At 43.1% G+C, this 18,691-nt stretch overlaps 1 protein-coding gene across 1 annotated transcript in view; it reads left to right on the forward strand.

Moving 5' to 3' along the window:
* Positions 1 to 18,691, forward strand: part of SLC6A3 (solute carrier family 6 member 3) — a 639,528-nt gene that overhangs the window by 497,611 nt on the left and 123,226 nt on the right. The window contains exon 10 of the mRNA XM_069620436.1: positions 8,281 to 8,409. Within this exon, the coding sequence (XP_069476537.1) occupies positions 8,281 to 8,409 (129 nt within the window). The remainder of the gene's footprint in view (positions 1 to 8,280; positions 8,410 to 18,691) is intronic.

Raw genomic sequence — 18,691 nt, forward strand, 5'->3', positions numbered from 1 at the left:
CAGTCATTTGGCTACTGAGTGTGCCAGTGCTGGTGAGCAGTGCACGCCATCTCACGCAGTCGTGTTAAGTTTCTGGTTCCTATTTCCCTGGCTTCTTCTCTCTCTAGTGGCTCTGCAGTTTAGATGGCTGTAGACAGACAGTGTGGGGCGCTGATGGGTTGCAGTCCTGTGAGTAATCTCTCCATACTATTGCTGTCTTACTTTTGACTATTGAGAGGAAAGAGAAAACCTGGCCAGCACTTTCTTCAAGCAGGCATTTGGGCAGGGGGCAGGAATTGGGGCCCTTTTGACTGCCACCATCCTCCTCTGGGGTAGGGATGCCTCTGGCTTCCACTCCAGAAGGCCTCCCATTCCATGCTGAGAGCAGTTCCTATCCTCATCCGACAAGGTTGGTACCAGCCCTTGATCCATTGCATAGCACCAACAGAGACAAGGACTGGCAGTAAAGTTCTGCATTCTGTTTCATGAAGATCAGTACGCTATGGGAACACACTCAGATACCTGTAAGGAACACACTATTCATACCAGGCCTACTACCCGATTTCACACCTGATTTACTCCCATGCCAGGCCTACTTCTCCAAAGGTTTGCTATCCGGGTATACTCGCCTGCGCAAACAGGTTTTCACAACAACAAATGCTTTTGTGGTAAAGATCAACTGACAAGAGTTTCAGAAAAGCTTCAAAGTATTCAATAGTTTGCAGCTTCAAACCTTTCAACAACTCTTCAGGGAAAACAACATTCACAATGTTGCTCTTTAATACTCTTCTGTAAATAATTCTCCTCTCATTCTGTATATCCTTATCCAGAAGAGCACCCTTTTTTCCACTCTTGGTTCCCCACTGCACAAGTAACCAAATGGTGACAAGGATAGGGTCTTATTCTGCATCTCCCCTGGCTTTGGGAATGTGAGTTTATACCAGTTTTTACCATATGTTGTTTAAAGAATGGGCATCAAGTTTCACAACCTAAGGGCCTTTCATTAGCCCCTTTCTGCCATTGGCAATATCTGCTGGATTGTGTTTGCCTTGATTTTAGTCTGTCTTGGCTTGGACAATGCTTGTAGGTATCAATTCTTAATAATGTCGCCCTCTCAGGTTGCTTGGTTTTCCAAAGACTCACACACATTTAAAATGACAGTCTTTTGGCTTAGTTACATAGGGCTTTCGCTGCTTTTCACTAGTTCGGTATTCAAAATTACCTTGAGACCCACTTATATTCATACGTGATTGCTGATTTCACTGCTTTGCAATGGTTTAGTATTCGAAATATCCTCCAGAACTACTTTTGCTCATACAGGAATGTTGTTTTCTTGCTGAGGGCCTGCCTTGAATGCGCAAGCGGGTACAGAGCCCTCCAGGGTTACTACCAGCTTGCATTCCCCTCACTGCTCGCAGGACTTCTACTTCTGTGGCTCCTTGCAACCCAACAAAATGCTTCTCTTAGTCCGTTCACTGCCCGCGCCACCTGAAATAGGAGCTCCTCTTGCTCCTGAGGCCCTCTGGTGCACACCAGCCACTGGAGACAGCCTTGAAGCCCTTGGGTGCATGCCAGTCACCAGAGACAGCTTCCTAGGAAGGAAAGCTTCCTTCGCTTTTGCTTTCCGCTGCGTAGCCTCTGCAGAACAGGTCTCCAGAGGGCAAGCATCCCTCTTGCATGCTTCCCGCTGCGCAACCTCTGCCCTTTAGTTTTCATGAACCACACACCATCTCAGGACTGGCAGCTGATATCTGCCCAACAGTGGTCCCGGCGTTTTCTCTCTGCTTCAACTTTCGTCTGTGCGCGTACCCAAGCCATGCTGCTTCTGCTCCCTGCATCCTCTGCTCTTCTCCTTCTCCATGGCCTGCACCCGAGGGGGCCTTTTAAGCCTCTCTGACTCCCTCAGGCGTGGGTCATCTGAATTAATGAGCTGACCACTCCTGCAATATTGTACCTTTTTAATCCTCTTCTTCATCCCAGTACTTTGGGAATTATGGGACTTGAAATCCCTAATAACAAAGTTAGGTTTACGAGTTTGATTTTTACTTTAAACCCAAGTCTGTTCTTTATAACAATCATGGAACGTTACAAATAGCAGGTTAATCCCACCTCTGTTCTCCACATAGAGCTGCTGTGCTGTTACAACCACAGCCCACAATGCAAAGTGTGATAGTTTATATTAGGGGTGCAGGTGTAGTCACCTTCAAGGCAAGTGATGGCTCAATAAGTGACCACCACTACGTGACAAGTCCTTGGTGGAATAGGTCTGGCCCAGTCATTTGGCTACTGAGTGTGCCAGTGCTGGTGAGCAGTGCACGCCATCTCACGCAGTCATGTTCGTTTTCTGGTTCCTATTTCGCTGGCTTCTTCTCTCTCTCGTGGCTCTGCGACTTAGAATTAATGAACCAGACGTTTGACTTGTTTAGGCTCCTCAATGTCATCATTAAGAGGCGGGCCTGTAAATGAATCAGCTGCATTGTCCACCAACACTTCCCTTGTCTCGTAAAATGCCTAGACATTCAAAGGATCTATGTAATTCGACTGAACAAAAAGGGTCAAATCACATATTCGATTCCCCACCCACTGAATCCTTCCCATAAACCTCTCTTCGGTATCCTCACCTGTCAAATTCTATTTCTTTAAATCCCCTAGGTCTACGTGTTGCATTCCTGGACATATGCAGTTCTGGTTGCCCTGCAAAGCTGGGGGCATTGGAACATGTCTGTGTGAGTTGTATAACATGTTGAAACAAATTGTACCCAGATTCCTCGGTAGCTGTGTTCCCTATGTCTGATGATGTGTGAGTGTGACACTTAGGACCTTGCCTAGTCTGGTCTGGTGTTGGATGTCAATGTGGTTGTTCTCAGTGTTTGCCAATGGAGTGTCTGTGAGAGTGTGTGTGAGAGAGAAAGATTAGGCAGCTGTGTACTTCTGCCTATTTCCATAGAGTTTGGAGTCAAATGCATGCTTGGTGTTGCACGTGTCTCGGCATCGTCCAGTTTAGGTCTCCCCTGTCCCTCTATACGTGGGATCTTTGCCAGTCTCCTTCCCCTGTTAGTAGATTAGCAGTGTGTTTATGTGAATGTGTTGTGAGGAGTGGAGGTGTGGTGCATCTGTGTCTGCATAACTGACCAGGTATTTGTGCGCAAGTGGAGAAGTGTTAGATTATGTCTGATTGTCCTGCTGACAAAACAGTGTAAGGATAGTTGTGGTGCCGCAACTCCCACAATAGACTTATCTGTGAACACCTGGCAGAAGTGACAGCCCTGCCCACTGGTGCAGGATGCCAAATGAAAATGGTGGAAGCAGTGGCGCAGCTTGAGTCACGTACAAGAACAGCAGGGCATCCACCCCACAGAATGCATGGACTGGAGTTGAAGGAGCCGGGACGTCAATAATTTCAGCGCTGCAGGGGGGAAGTGGAAAGATGCTGGCGGAGGTGCTGCATTACCTGAGAGGAAAGACCCTAGCATTTATACTTCAGCAGTGGCAGCACTAGTCCAGGATGTGTGGAACGCCATAGAACTTGGGAGAGGACCCGGGTTCAAATCACCATAGAGGAACTCCAAGGGGTACTTAAATTAACAAAATAAAATCTGAGCCCCAAGAACTGAGCAAATAATATTTTATGGGGGCTTAAATAAAATATGACTAAAAGAAAATAAAGAAAGTGAAAACATGATTAAAACTGGCTGATCAAGAAAGAGAGCCTAACAGAGAAGCACTAAAGAAGAAACATCCTGCCACCCAATCCTATCAGCACGGCTTTCAACCAATCAGCAGCCAAAAGGATGGGGAGGAGTCTGGGTATAAAAGCAGAGCCAGCTCACTCTGAACTTGTCACAGTCAGGGAAAGCCCTATGTGCTTCTTTCCAGATGCTGTAGTATGAAGAGGAGCTGAACCCTGAAGGAGGAGTGGGTGAAGGTGCCTGGACTCTCCTGGAGCCCTACTACTTGGAAGCTGCCTGAAGAGCCTGGAGGAATCTGATTGCCCCAGGGGGGAGAAGGAGAGTATATACCCGTGAAGCACCATCTAAGCCTAACAGGAGGAAGAGCTGACTCACCTGAGAATCCTGGGACGAGAGTGAGTAAACTGACTGACCGATGGCAAAGAAAGTGAGTATACCCCCAGCACCACCTAAGCCAAAAAGGTAGAAGAGCTGACCCACCTGACAAGCCTTGGAAGAGGCTACGGCAAAACATTGGTAGATCGGCTATGACAGAAGCAGGACCTTGACGACAATTGGGGCAAAGCAGTACCCCTATATAGAGAAGAGGGGCTAAAGCAAAGATTACTTGAAGAGGAGAGGGGCACACATCCTGATCCCCTGAAGACGTGAGGGGCAGAGAGATAGAAAGAAGGTATAGAAGACAGACTCACGAAAGAAAGGGGAACAATGCCAAATCACCTGAAGATGAGAGGGGCAAGGAAAAAAGAAAGAGAAAATCCCAGAGAAAAGGGCCACCAAGTAAGAACTAAGAATATCCCACAAAGGGGGTAAGTGAGAGAGTCAGAGAGACTGACAAGAACCCCTAGAAGACAGGGAAAGTTCAAAACCCTGCGAAGGAAAAAATGGGCATGGTCAAATAGAGAAATAAGGTGAACAGACCCCAACAGGAGTTTGGGCACAAAAGACCCCTGGAAGTGGAAGTGGGAGAGGGGCAGAAGCTAAATGCTGGGAAAGAAAGAGAGAGAGAAAAACCCAGAACCCCAACATGAGGTTGGAGCAACATACCAAACAACTAAGAGCGAGCAGGAGAGATAGAGGGAGGAAGGGAGGAAGCACCCAATGGAATGAGATAAAATACCAGTGTAGGACCCAGCTGAACCCTCTCCCAATTAGCCCAATTGGTGTTGCCCCCAGGGGACCCTCGTGAATGGAATCAAGGCACAATCACCACACACGAACTGATACACCAGACACGAGGTTCAATTCCCAAAATCTAGGGTTTATTGCAAAGCAAATAGTCTCAGTCGGCCGACTGGCTCTCACATCCCGCAACGTGTGTCACCCAGACCTCATGGGGCGCAAGAGAGCTAACATTTTACATCAGTTGTATATATAAATAATAATTAGGCATTTATATAGCGCTACGAACCCTCAGGTATCTGAGCGCTGCTTATTATTACCCATGGTGTGTGGTGCTCATTTATCGACCTCGGAAGGATGAAAGGCTGAGTTTCGCCCCGCCGGGATTCGAAACTGCGTTAACAGGCTCTGCACGGATGTCAAAGTGCGCGCTCTACTCGCTGTACCACTTGACATATACAAAATGACCACCATATAATCAGTAGTGACACACTCATAACCGCCCATAATGTATCTTCCTTTGCAATGGTTTGATGATTGACAATTATGACAATTATGACGAATATAATACCTTCAAAGACAGTTATTCGACACCAGTTGCAATTTGTTTGTGAAAGTGCAGAGACGATTCTTTGTTACCAAGAACATAGTGCTCTTGTTCTGTCAGCAAGCTGTGTTCGTAAGAGGGACACATTCCAAGCCTTACTATCTCTTGGTTTCTATTTGCGAGCTAGAGGTCGGCTCGATCTAAAGGGGCCCAGGAAAGGGGGGGCCGAGAAAGTGAGTATAATTCAAGCCATTAACTGTCTATTTCTACAGTTTCTGCCACTCCAGCAAGACTATCTGGCACCTGCATAGTGATTAAATGCCTTTCTGCTTACTTCCAAGGACTTGTGAGGGAGGAAACTGGTGCATTGCTGTCTGGGCTGTCTGGTCTAGGTTTTCAACATGTAACTTGTGGCCTTGCTCTGTGCATGAGCAAAACAAAATAGAATTCACTTACAGCAAAGCATTTTGAACAGAAAAGCAAGGAAAGCGAAGATTACTAAAATGGCGAATTCTGTTACTACAAAATGGACGCTCTCTGGTTATGCTGACAATTCTGTACCGACGATGCTAGATATATGATGCGGTTGGTTTTAGGCCAACATAATATACCGTCTATGCTATGGAAGGGTATTTTCTAGACTCACACAATAAGGCAATTACAGGTCACAGTTTGAGTTCTTCGCATACAAGTTGTCTACCCAACAAAACCCTAAGAGAAGACCTCCTTGAGTTGCTGGACTGTGTTAATTTTGTATGGGACTTCAAGTTAGATATTTTACCCTCAACACTTTTCACTCAAGGGAAGGACTTTAAGTTCATTTTCCTCATTGCACCATTTGATTTGGCTATTCTGACAACTCACCCTTTAGGACAATTTTTATTCAGGAATCCTTTAATTTAAGTTCAAGGATAGTTGTGACAGGTGAGTTTGCTTTAGGGTTTGTCGCATTTTGGTCACCTTTTTCTACTTCATATGTGTTGTGAACCTTAAGTATGTGTTACTTACCCAGGATTGTGCATTAAAGTCACTTAGGTTTGAACACTTCACGTTACTCCTTAAACCCTGTTTGTATTGCACTTGCTTAATAAAGAGTTTTCTTTAAAAATACCCAAAGGCTGAGACCCTTCGGATCACCATGTTGTTACAGTATATGTATGCGTATCTCAGAGATTGTTGGGTGAGTGCTTTGAATGGATGCTGCTAGCAGGTGTAAGTTAGGGGCTGAACTGGCATGGATGAGTTGCCTATCAGGTGTCTCCTATCTTTAATTTACTAAAAGGTTCAAACATGAACTGAAACCTGAATGGAAGTAATGAAGCCTTTACTCATACCTACCCGGGCCGCCAGCGTCATACCTGAGCCCACCACCATAGTTGTATCTGACTGTCAAACACATGGCCAGGGCATTTTCATTCTGGACCAGGAGTTTGGCATCATCTGCAAAACGCAGTAGTGGAACCAAAGTCCCAAACATACATGGGGAAACGCCATAGGCTTGAAAACTGCTACTTAAGTATTCAAAAACAGAGAAAAGACAGTTGGCCCAATTACACATTGGAGAATTGGGTGAGCTCACCCAAAAGCCCATAGTGCACACAGGTATAGTTCTTATGCAACAGCATGGTGGCCTTCAAGAAGTCAGGTGGCATCCCTCTTTGGACCACAGAATCCAAAAGCAGGCACTGATCTACTGAATCAAATGCCGTCCTCTGGTAAATGAAGACACCACTTTCCCCCTTACATGCAACATTTTTCATTTTGATAAAGCCAAGTGGGGCCAGTGGACAACTGTGCTCACCCTCCCTCTATACTGAGCTTGCATGTTTGGTTCTTTATCGCACAGCCAATCTCGCATCCTGATAAGAGTCCATTTACCATACAATTCCCCTGCAGTATTAGCCATAAAAGTAGATCTATAATTCGAGAGGTAACCAGCGTCACATTTTCTAAGATGAAGACTACATCTTCCTCATTCAACAAGACCACAGAAATGAGTTAAGCTGCAAGCAAAACCTCTGTGACAAATGTAATTACTATTGTGAGAACTTTACTATTGAAGGTCAAACTGGGTGGGAGGAAGTTACTGTAAAATGAACATCAACACAGCAAATGCTCATTCATTTTGAATGTTCTCCTCCAAAATGTGTATTTGTATTTGTATTGTTCAAAATCATCATTTAACCTGGGGATCTTTGCACAGGTTTTATTAAATGGATCAGAGGAAGTAGCTTTGGAAGAACTGACATTTAAAGTTTTTTTTATTGCATGTTCCATTAGATGAATTGTTGAAGTTTTCTCTTCTCTGTCGTTTCTTTGTAAATGTTTCCGTATATTAGTTGATAGCAATTTTTCATTTGTGCTTTTGCATTTGATGCCAATAAACATGCGAAAAAGAAACGAGTCTGGATTCTTGTTCGTATATGGCCCTCAGTCAGGCTCATGAGGCATCATAAGTAACACATAAGAACATTTGAATGTAAGGTACATTTCTACAGAAGCCTTAAATGCATTTAATTGTAATAGTTTTAATGCACCTAATACCATACCTGAGTTCAGTTTCTAAACGCTGAACTGGGATTCGAGCCTCTGTTGCTCTGTGTGGTCTTGTTTCCAAGACTAGCATGTTGCCCCTGTGCAATCCTGTGTTCACCTTGTATGTTGCCTGTATCTTTAATGTCCTGTGGCCAACATTATACTGCAGTTCTATGAAAGATTAGCAATGCCAGAAACTGTAAACCAACTGTTTTAAATATTTAGAACTGACTTGAGGAATTTCCTTATTGTGTTTATTCACAGGGTGAGGTTGCATAGTTTATGCAACACAGCAGCATATCTAATCATACACCTTCATTTGTTCCTCAACTTGAAAGCCTTGTCTAATCTGGTGATATTTCTTTCCGTGTGAACTGGATTTTGATCTGTTGTTGCTTTTACTTACAGATGGGTGGAATGGAATCTGTCATCACTGGGCTGATTGATGAATTCAAGTTCCTACACAGACACCGAGAGCTATTCACTCTGTTCATCGTTGTGTCTACATTCCTGATCTCACTCTTCTGTGTAACCAATGTATGCTATTCCAAATACTTGAAAGAAATGCAATATTTATTATAATGCTACATGATTTCTTGGATTTTCTTTTTTTAATAACAGTTATATGTTTCATCAATTTCTTCTGCATCTGCCATTAGTTCTGCATGATTCGTTTAGTGTTAGCAGTTTTCCTTTGTTGGACCGTATACATTTACCCCAAACACACACATTTTGTTGAATACACCACGAGATGAATATCAGTACAAAAAACATCAAATCACCTTTAAGCCGTCGGTTCATTGAAAACATCCATCATATTTCATACATCTATTTGGTTGTATTAGAAGAGATAAAAAAAAATACCAGAAAAGGTCAAAACACTTAAAGAATAACTGCAACAAGAGACTCATGTATGACCAATTTGTAATACGTTTACTGCCAATAGGCACAAGTGAAAATGTTTTTGCTCTTTAGATCAAAGCCATTTTACCTTTCTTGCGTTTTTTGCTTTTTGGATTCAATTGTTAAAAATCTAACATAGCTGCAATGCTTCTTATATTGGTTTGCTTTAACTTCCTTTTTTAATTGAATCTTGGTATTGCGAAAATATTTGATCATTTTGAAATCATTTGCAAAGCAGACAATATGTTTAGATGTGATTGTTATGCTTATCAATAATTTGGAAATGGTAACTGAGAACCTTAATGAATTATAGCACTCTCCCTTTGCTTGACATACATTTTGTGAAATCACAGGTAATGTAGTTGAAGTACACCATCCCATAGCAGCATAGTGAGAAGCAAGGTAAGATCAAGTACAATTAAAATTCTTGGAAAGTAATAGAGTTTAGCTTGAAGTGACTTTACATAAGTAACATGCAACTTCTTTTGATGGGACCACATTTTTGTTTGTATTGTTTTTCTCATTTTGTGGATAGACATTGAGGCCCGAAATATGAGATTGGGGCCAGAGTAGGTGTTAAGAGGCCACTAACCATGTCAGGCCACCAACACATTGAAGCGTCTGTATCCTAAAATGGGAACTACAGGTGGTGGGACCTGCCATGCCAAGAGTTCAGCAAAAGCGGTTAAACCTGGCCGGCAGGTGCTGCAACCCCAGTGTCTTTTTTCATTTTTACAGAAATTGTCTCTGTCAAAGATAATGTTCAACAATCTTACGCTACACATGACAAGTGTCCTGGAAACAAAGCCAACAATCTCTTCCTGCCCCCCTTGTGACCTGTCTCTTCTAGTACACAGTCAACTTTGGCAAAATGAAGAGAATGCACTGCAGTCTGTAGACAATCTGCATACACCATGCAGTATGTAATTAGATCAGTGGAAGAGCCTATGTACCTAACACCAAAGAACCTATGAAATACCTTTTATCGTTCATCTCTTCCTTGTGTGCTCAAATCTTCTTTATGTTTTCAAAAGTAGAATGCTGAATCTAAAGGGTAAAAGCCTAATATTTTTTGACAAAAAACTCACTATTGGTAATGGCTAATGTCACTGAGGGTGACTCACGCCACACACACCTGGCATGTAAAGGCTAATCTGGAGGCCAGTGCATCAAGTGCACATTGAAAGTTTGGTAACTAAATGGTGGCATCATTTCAGGTTGAGAGGGGAATTAACTGGGCTCAGGAGGATCTGATCAGTGCGCATTCTCAGGGCAGGCATGAAAGACCACATCAGTGTGCTTTCATGCCGGGTGTCATTGCTAGTAGCTATCTATGTTTTGGTCTTTGTTTTGGTCCATCATCGCTCCAGGTCTTTTTTTTTACAATTGACAAAAGAAAGGAGCTTCAGAAAGAGTTAGCCAGGCTATTTTTTAGAGACCCATGCAGCAACACTTCAGGGGTCTTGAGGGAGTTTATTTATTGATTCTGATCATGGGATGAAAACACAGAAGAACCTGATGTACGCCTCTAAGGAGTTTTAAACATCATTACAGAAAACGAACTCTTAAGCAAAATGCTGCCTAAGTGTCAAGAAAGTGGAGTACTTTGGTCACACCACCATTCTTGGTGGCATAAAACCAAGCAAACCATAATTGATACCGTCACAAAAGTACTCCCACCCTCAATCAAGGGACAGTTGAGATGATTCTTAGTTATGGTGGAGAATTACTCCAAATTTGTGAGGAACTTTGTTGACAAAAACCTTATCCATGTGGGACCTGCTGAAAAAGAACGCTCAGTTTCTATGGTCTGAGGAGGGCCAAAAGGAATCTGAGAAAGTAAAGTTGAATACTGCCAGGCATTGTCAATACTGATTCATAAGAAGACAACAAGAATTATTCTAAAGAAATTCTGCTATGGAAAGCTCCCACAGAAGGGTGGAACACTGAAAACTATTGTTTATAACCTTACATGGTAAGTCCAGATTCTTCCAGAGATCGCAAAGGATTCTGGCTGTATTATGAGATGTGACCATTGTTTCCCACAACAATCCTTGCAACTGAAGATCATACAACTAGTCCACAAACGACAATCAGGAAGGACTATGACTAAATGTTGCACTAGTGAAAAATACTGGTGACATGGAATGTTGACTGAAGTGGAAGACCTTGGGAAAGAGGGCACTCGTGTAAGATGAACAACAAAACAAAAGCAACATCATTTAAGAAGTACAGAGCGTGGTGTGGAAGAAAACTACCAATGGAAATCAGTAGATTACAAAAATATGTATTTTGGAGTTAATGGATTACACCTCGAAGTGGGGGGCTTGGGGTGTAGTTTCGTTTGTTCCAAACAAGCGGCAGACATTCCTGAAAGAACACAATATTGGGCCTCATTACACGCAAGGCGGTAATGGTTAACGGCCACCGTTAATGGTAACGGTGACCGTTAACCATTACCGCCTTACTACGAGGTCCCTTAGCGGGTTGGTGCTTTAACGCCTGCTTTTTGCAGGCGTTAAAAACCAACCCGCTAAGGGACCTCGGAGCTAATTACGGCACCGCAAAATTGCGGTGCCGTAATTAGCGCCTTCCCCATTCCCATAGAGCCCTATGGGGCAGAAATGGGAATGGGGAAGGGCAATGGCAGAAGGGGGATTTACCGCCCCTCCAACCTTGGAATGGGGCGGTAAATCCCCTTTCCGCCAAGGCGGTGCCGGTATTTTACCGGCATGAGCCATGGCGCTAATAGCGCCATGGCTCACCGCAATGTCATCCACCACAGAATTGCCTTGTAGCACCCATCAGATAACGGTCTTGTAGAACGAATGAACCATTTCATTAAAGTATGTAGCCAACTTGCTGTGATAAATTCTCTCAGCTGGATGGATGTGCTGAAAGCAATGCTCAGTGATTATCAACTAACACCCCAATCAGTTACTGGCATTGAGCCTTTTTTGTTCTAATGAGGAGCAGACAGGCATGCAGCTGCCTGAAGCATGCATGGACTGCCAGAGATGAGAGGATAGTAGACATGGTATTGATACGGAAGACAATTAGACTAAAAATAAGCTTTCAAGCAATAATTTCACTCCAAAACCACCTCACATCAGTTAAGGTACTAGGTTGGAGTGAAAGAGCCTCACCATTTGCCAAAGGGACCGTCCAGTTTTTGCTTCCCTCATCATGTCAACACAACCAACAAGATAAAATGTGTTTCTGGAAGGAGGCGATAAATGGTCCAAGAATTTTGTGGTCAGCGTCAAGATGCCTGATGCCTATGCTTGCAAGAGGCTAGGAGAGCCCCCTGTTCTTGTGAACAATGCCAGCAACTCCTATATCCCACAGTTGAAGATCCCACAGTCTAAAGCAGAGGAACGTCACACACAACCCAGGTGAAGGACAGCTCTTACCTGAAGTCTACAGCAAGACTTCATCTACTATTGAGATGCCTTCCTTCACTGTCGCTACCTGTAGATTCTCCTTTGCCCTTTATCTGTTCACCCATTCTTCCATTTCCTCTCCATATGTCCTACGTTCTGTCTTCCTTGTTTCCCTATGAGTGGGAGGTGTTGTAATACAGAATGCTGCTGAATTCCAGTCTCCAACCAGCATCATATGGACTGTATTGTCTGAAACTGAAGATGGTTGTGCGCTGGGTTGCTGAACCAGCTACCGCAGCAGTGGGGTAACTCCAATAAAGTCCCTACATCGTCCTACCATCTCCTGTATTAATTAATACTTTGCCCTCTTGTAGAGCATAAAGGCCATAACACTAACATGTATGCTGTTGTTTTAGGGAGGCTAAAGTATGGGGTCATAGGTGCAGGTGAAGTATGAAAGTGTCGACTTCTCCTGTGAAAATTGAAGTTTTACAGCTTTGACATGGTGCTCAAGTTAGAGATGGCATCGGAAAGCCTCCAGGAGAGGAACGCAACATTCTCACAGAAGGCCCTTAACAGTCTTGTAGATTAAATAATTGCCAATGAAATGATGTGCAGGCATCAAAATATGCACCTGAAATAAATGTTCAGATAAGGTCAATACTGTGCCTGCAACCCGATGTAGCACTGAGGGAATGAAAACTAGTTGTTATGATGCGAGACGGTCATCTTGTTGAGGTTGTTGCAGACAATTAATGCAAGAAGCATACAAGAGTTGAAGATATCAATTCATTGAAAAAGGTACCAATAAAAAAATAAAACTCTGCAAACAATGTTCTGCCTGGTACCATAGCCGTATGTGCATTTGTGTATCAGTATGGTACCATTACTCAATAATAGTTCTTGTGTGTCCTCACATGTCTTCCATGATTAGGTGCTGGGAATGTCCAGACAGAGGCTGGTGAGGCGTCTGGTGAAGGGCAGGCTGAGGTCACTGTGGGCAAAGTCATATAAGAAGAAGATATCCTGTACTAGCTGTATGAGGATATAGACGATGACGGTTTTCTTTCAACTGCTGCTTCTGAGAGAAGAGCACATGATCTTAATGCAGTAGATGAGGAGGTAAACATTGCTAGGTGAAAAACTAGTTAAATGTGCAGGCACTTCACTCTACCACCCCCTGTAAATGCACTAGCTCTTTGTTCAATATTCACTTGCAGATGATGGAAGACAGGGTAGAGAGCACAGAGGAACAAACTGACAGATTACCCCTCTTGAGAGGACATGCCAAGAAGCAAAACGTTGTGATTAAGCAAGGAGGCAATATAGCACCCACTGACAAATTATCCATTGTAGATCAGCTGCACTTGATTATTTCAGAGGTGATGGACCCTAGTAAAGAAGTAGGAAACCTTTGCATGGCAACTGATGCAAGTCAGCATGAGGCGCTTACAAGCCATCTATCTCAACACGCAGACATTGTCCCCATGAGAAAGGTGGCTGGATGAAACTTGCTTGGATGGGTCCAAACTCCCACGTCGCCCACTCAGCAAAATCCCTAGGCTCTACTGTGGATATCAATATATCCTTTCAACAATATATTGCGAAAAATTTCAAACGGCTTGATATCAGATCTCTCTACTCCCCAAGATGAACTCCACTCTCCCCCAGGACTTCCGAATGGTGGTACAGGTCTTAGTGATCTCGAATATAGACGGGTATCACCCTCTTAGCAGGGTTCTCGGCTAAACACCTGCCACCCTCCAAGCAGCCCACCACTCAGCAGATTGCCTTATTACTGGGTCTAGGAAATGTAGCCATATCTCCTGTGCCTTGTGCGAATTACACTATCTTCCAATCCGGCAGGATCTGATGCAAAACTGCATGCATCACCTACAAGGCAACCACCAACAGTAGGCCAGCCTAACTGATGACCAAACTAAAAACACAGTGCAGCACTCAGTTATCTCATAGTAAGACCACCACCAGACTGAAATCAGACAGTCTCATGAGGAGAAATCTAGGAAGCAGTCAATCTCATTTTACGCTCTGGTCCTCTGGAACTCCATCCCGGTCGTAACCTCGACTGCCCCAAGTCTGATTCTTTATAGGAAAGAACTGAAGACTTGGCTCTTTCAACCACACCCAAGTGTAATCTAGATTCCTGCTATCTTGTTCTCACACCCCATCCATGTGTTGTGCTATTATTGCTCATGTTTGCTTGATGACATGTTAAATTGGTGTTAACAATAGTTTCTGTATGACCTGTAGAGTGCCCCATTGCTATTGAGCTAGGTTGGTTCTGTTAAAATATATAATCAATTATAATAAGAATTTGCAAGACTCCAGGCACCACTACCACCCTTCCCTTTGATGAACAGGGTGCACAGAAATGTAGCAATGAGGGAATTTTGCTATGTTGCAGTTGGGTTTCAGATCATGTTTGAGGAGGTCCACCAGATACATGAACGCATTTTAGCTAATCCGTTACCAGGAAATTACTTAATATTTGTCATACCCAGAAGGTTCACCCTTACTCTGAAAAATCTATCCCTCACTTTGCACCTTTCCCTATGTGGTTGCTAATTGGCTCATGCAGAAGCCTCATTGAAGTGAGTTTGCAACACGAAGGCTGCAGCGTAGGCTATGTTCAGTGAAATACAAAGGTATTAGTATACTTGATCACACGCCAAATGTACCTTTTCTATTTGACGGAATTTTTACGATCATTTTTTTGTTTAAATATATTTGTGGGGTGGGGTAAGGGAATAGCTTAGCGTGAGGGGAAGTGGGGGGGGTGGCTGCCGGGGGTCTACCCCCCCGCAATTTTGAACCAAACACTGAACAAAATAAATTTGGTAAAATAGGAAAAGGTCAATTTTTTTAACAAAACAGACCTAAACCAAATACAAACATAAGTCCAGTAAACAGGTCGCTAAGCATATGGTATTAGCATACTTGATCGAAAGTCAAATTGACATTTCATATTTGACCAGATGTTTTTGATTGTTTTTTTGTGGAAATTCGGTCAAAATAAAATAAATATATATTTGGGGTGGGGTAAGGGAATAGGTTAAGGTGGGAGGAAGTGGGGGGTCTCCCCAATCATTTCAAACATAAAAACGACCCAAAGAAATTCGGTCTAATAGGAAAAGGTCAATTATGTTCGATCAAACAGACCTAAACCAAGCAAATAGTTGTCATGAGAGTTCTCTGCATCAGAGCTCAAGCATCCAGCTCACCACTTGCACTATACAAGGCCAATGGTTAAGACCTGTCCATCTGACAGTTAAAGTTATTCTAATGCTTATGTTGGTGTTTATGGTTCCAAAATGACCCATGTACACATTGCAAGTGTATCGTGTTCAGGGGTAGACCATCTAAAATGGAGACCTGTTCTGCTGGCATCAGATATTAACTGGTCAGTGGCCCAGGTGCCAGTGGGTGGGAGATTATGTCCAGTGGTAGCAGATAAACGTACTTAATAAATACTTGAAAGGCTTCTTTTTTTTGGTGTCAGGTAACATGTTTCCTTTTTTCACAGGAGCCTTTGCTTGGGTAAAACTATTGTTGCCAGTCAGAGTTCCAAGCAGTGCAAGGGGGCGCTAAAAGTGCAGTTCCTTTTTTTTCAATGTTTTAGGCTGATTAAGTCAGATTGCTACAAAATGTAGCCTTGCTTTCTTGCTGCATAGAATTAACAAAGCAGCTAGGAAAGCAGTTATAATCAAGGATGAACTTGGTGCAGCACAAAAAGCGTAACAGTAATGACTCTCGTTTTTAATTTGTGACAATTCCCTGAACATATGTGTTGTATCTTGTCTAGAAACACACACTGAGCCATTGATATGGTTTATGCTCCTTTAATCTTCTAGCCAATGACCCTGCGCTCCCTCTGCCATTCTCAATCAACTGTCCCTCTCACAGGCCCACTCTACACTCATTCCACCACTTCACACACGAACATTTCTTATTGCACGCACTCTACATTCTAACACAAACACTCACACCGGAACGGTGCACAGGTATTTGTTAAAGGACACCACAAACACACCACCCGTCCCAATCTAACAATATTGAACAACAAAGTTTTTAAGACGAAAATTAATAAACATTCAATAAAACTTGACCATTATTTCATGAAATAGTCTCTTGACCACACTGGGGGTCTCCTGATTCTTCCTCCCAAGACACCTATCTCACCGGTAGTGTTATCTCTCCTCTCCTCGAGCGCTATTCCATAACATCAGGGACGTCATTTAGGGGTCCAAAGAGATCGCAACTGCGACCTCTGAGGTCTCCCTTGCGACCTCTGTGGTCACCCTTGCGACCTCTAAAAAAAAAGGTAAAGCAAGCTCCTGGGCTGTAGCCAGCACCATGTGGCTCTTTGCTTGTGGAGTGGCTGGTTTTCTTTTTCAGGCCCCTTAAAAAAGAACAAAAATAAGAACAGGAGTGCCACAAGTCTAACACTTTCAGCACTCACCCTAAATAAGAAAGAATAGGAAAATAGGAATACCATACAATATACACTAATTGCTAGACTCATTAAAGGTTTATTGCAGGCACACTTCTGGGGGTGAGTCACTGATTTAGTCTGTTCTTAAAGGCCACAACTCAGCCTTTCATCCTTCTGAGGTCGATAAACGAGTACCAACACAGTTTGGGTGATATTGGGTGTATATTTGTTTTGTCAACGGGTGAAAGGTTGTGTTCCATCGCTTCCCACGATATCACTTCGGGGTGGGGTCAAATGACATTACTTCCTGTGATGTCATCAGGGGGTCAAGGGTCATGTGATGTCACTTCCGCTACCCCTGACATTTTGGTGAAATGACGTCCCTGCATAACATCCCCATCAAACAACTCATTACCATTGGACTCTCTTTCCTCACAATCCTCAACACCCATGCTCACTCCTTGCGATATCCATCTACTCACTCAATCCAAATTCCATATGGATCCATTTTGAATCCTAACAGCATTTTTGAAAACCTCTTTAACTCTAAAAGGCTTGGTGTACTTTGACTCCCCCTTTCTCACCACTCTTCCCTTCTTTATCCTGACAAAATCCCCAGGTGCCACCCGTACTTGCAACGGATGGGTAGACCTCGTATACTCCAATCTCTTACCAAACTCGACCCTTGGTTTTCTCTGATTCACCCACACACCCATACAGGATTTAACACTGTGTTGGGCTCTCTGCCTCTCATCACCTCAAACAGAGACTTCCCCGAATAAGCTCTAACAGATGTCCCACAACTCCACAACTTTTCCTCTGAATCTTTTTCAACACAGTTATTGTTTCTAATGGTTTGTTCAAGATCTTCTATCTACAACCACCCTATTGCACCTTTCCACTAACCCATTGGTTTGTGGATGATAATTAGCTGAAAATCTCCACTCAATACCAACCGACCTGGCATAATTCATCATCTCATTACTCATAGACTGCACACTATTGTCACTAATGATCACCTTGGGATAACCTTCCCTTCTAAAAACTTGTTGCATAAACCTGATGACCTCATTAGTCCCTACATCACACACCATTTTAATCTCAAACCACCTTGAACAATAATCCACCATAATAATTAAAAAATTATTTCCCTTGCCCAACTACAATATAGACCCACAATGTCAATTCCAATTTATTCCCATGGTTGTTCTGGCTTACGCATAACAATGGGTTCAGCTCTCTCCACCTTACAACTTTTGTCCAAATTCTGGCAAGGCCAACAATATCTCAGAAACCTTTCCACTTTAAGATCCACACCAGGCCACCAATATTTAGACCTTAACATTTAATTTGGTGCCGGTCGATCCTGGATACCCCTGATGCGCCCTCTCAATTAACCCTTCCCTAAGACTCTGGGGTGGTATCAACTTTTCTCCCCTCAGGAACAACTCATCCTCGATAGAGCACTCAACCTTAACCTCCCAAAACTGGAGCGGAGCGCAGGTAATTGTTAAAGGACACTGCAATATGCTCACATTACAGTACTGTATAAGGGGTTGAACTTTGAACTCACACAACATAGCAATATCTTGCACTCTGAAATAGAACTTAAACAATTATTTAGATCAGTGCAACTTAAGACCTTCTTTAGAGATAGTTAAATGCCAGACACTATTAATTACACTAAGTTTAGGGCCCCATCCATATTCATTCCAAGTGATAGGGATATGTCCCCTGAGGTTGTTTCCTCTGAAAAAGTGAAACTTAAGAATCTTCCCAGAATGTTTGTGGGAAATTCTTGGAATCATTCTAATATGTCAAAGGTGAGAAACTAGCACTTTGTGAATTAAAAAATAATGATCTCTCATCTACCAATCTTTTTCTAGGCCAACCTTCCACTGTATACTCTATGACAAAACCTCACCCTCCTGTATCTCCTGAATCCATTTTCCCCTAGGAATCACCTCCAAAACTACCACATCAGCCTGCACTTCTTGAACCTGCCCAACTTCCTCAACACTAAGAGGCAATCTTGAAAGAAAATCAGCAACTAGATTCTTCTTCCCAGGCACATACTTAA

Source organism: Ambystoma mexicanum, chromosome 5q (assembly GCF_040938575.1).
Source record: "Ambystoma mexicanum isolate Mex_15411 chromosome 5q, UKY_AmexF1_1, whole genome shotgun sequence".
NCBI classification, from domain to species: domain Eukaryota; kingdom Metazoa; phylum Chordata; class Amphibia; order Caudata; family Ambystomatidae; genus Ambystoma; species Ambystoma mexicanum.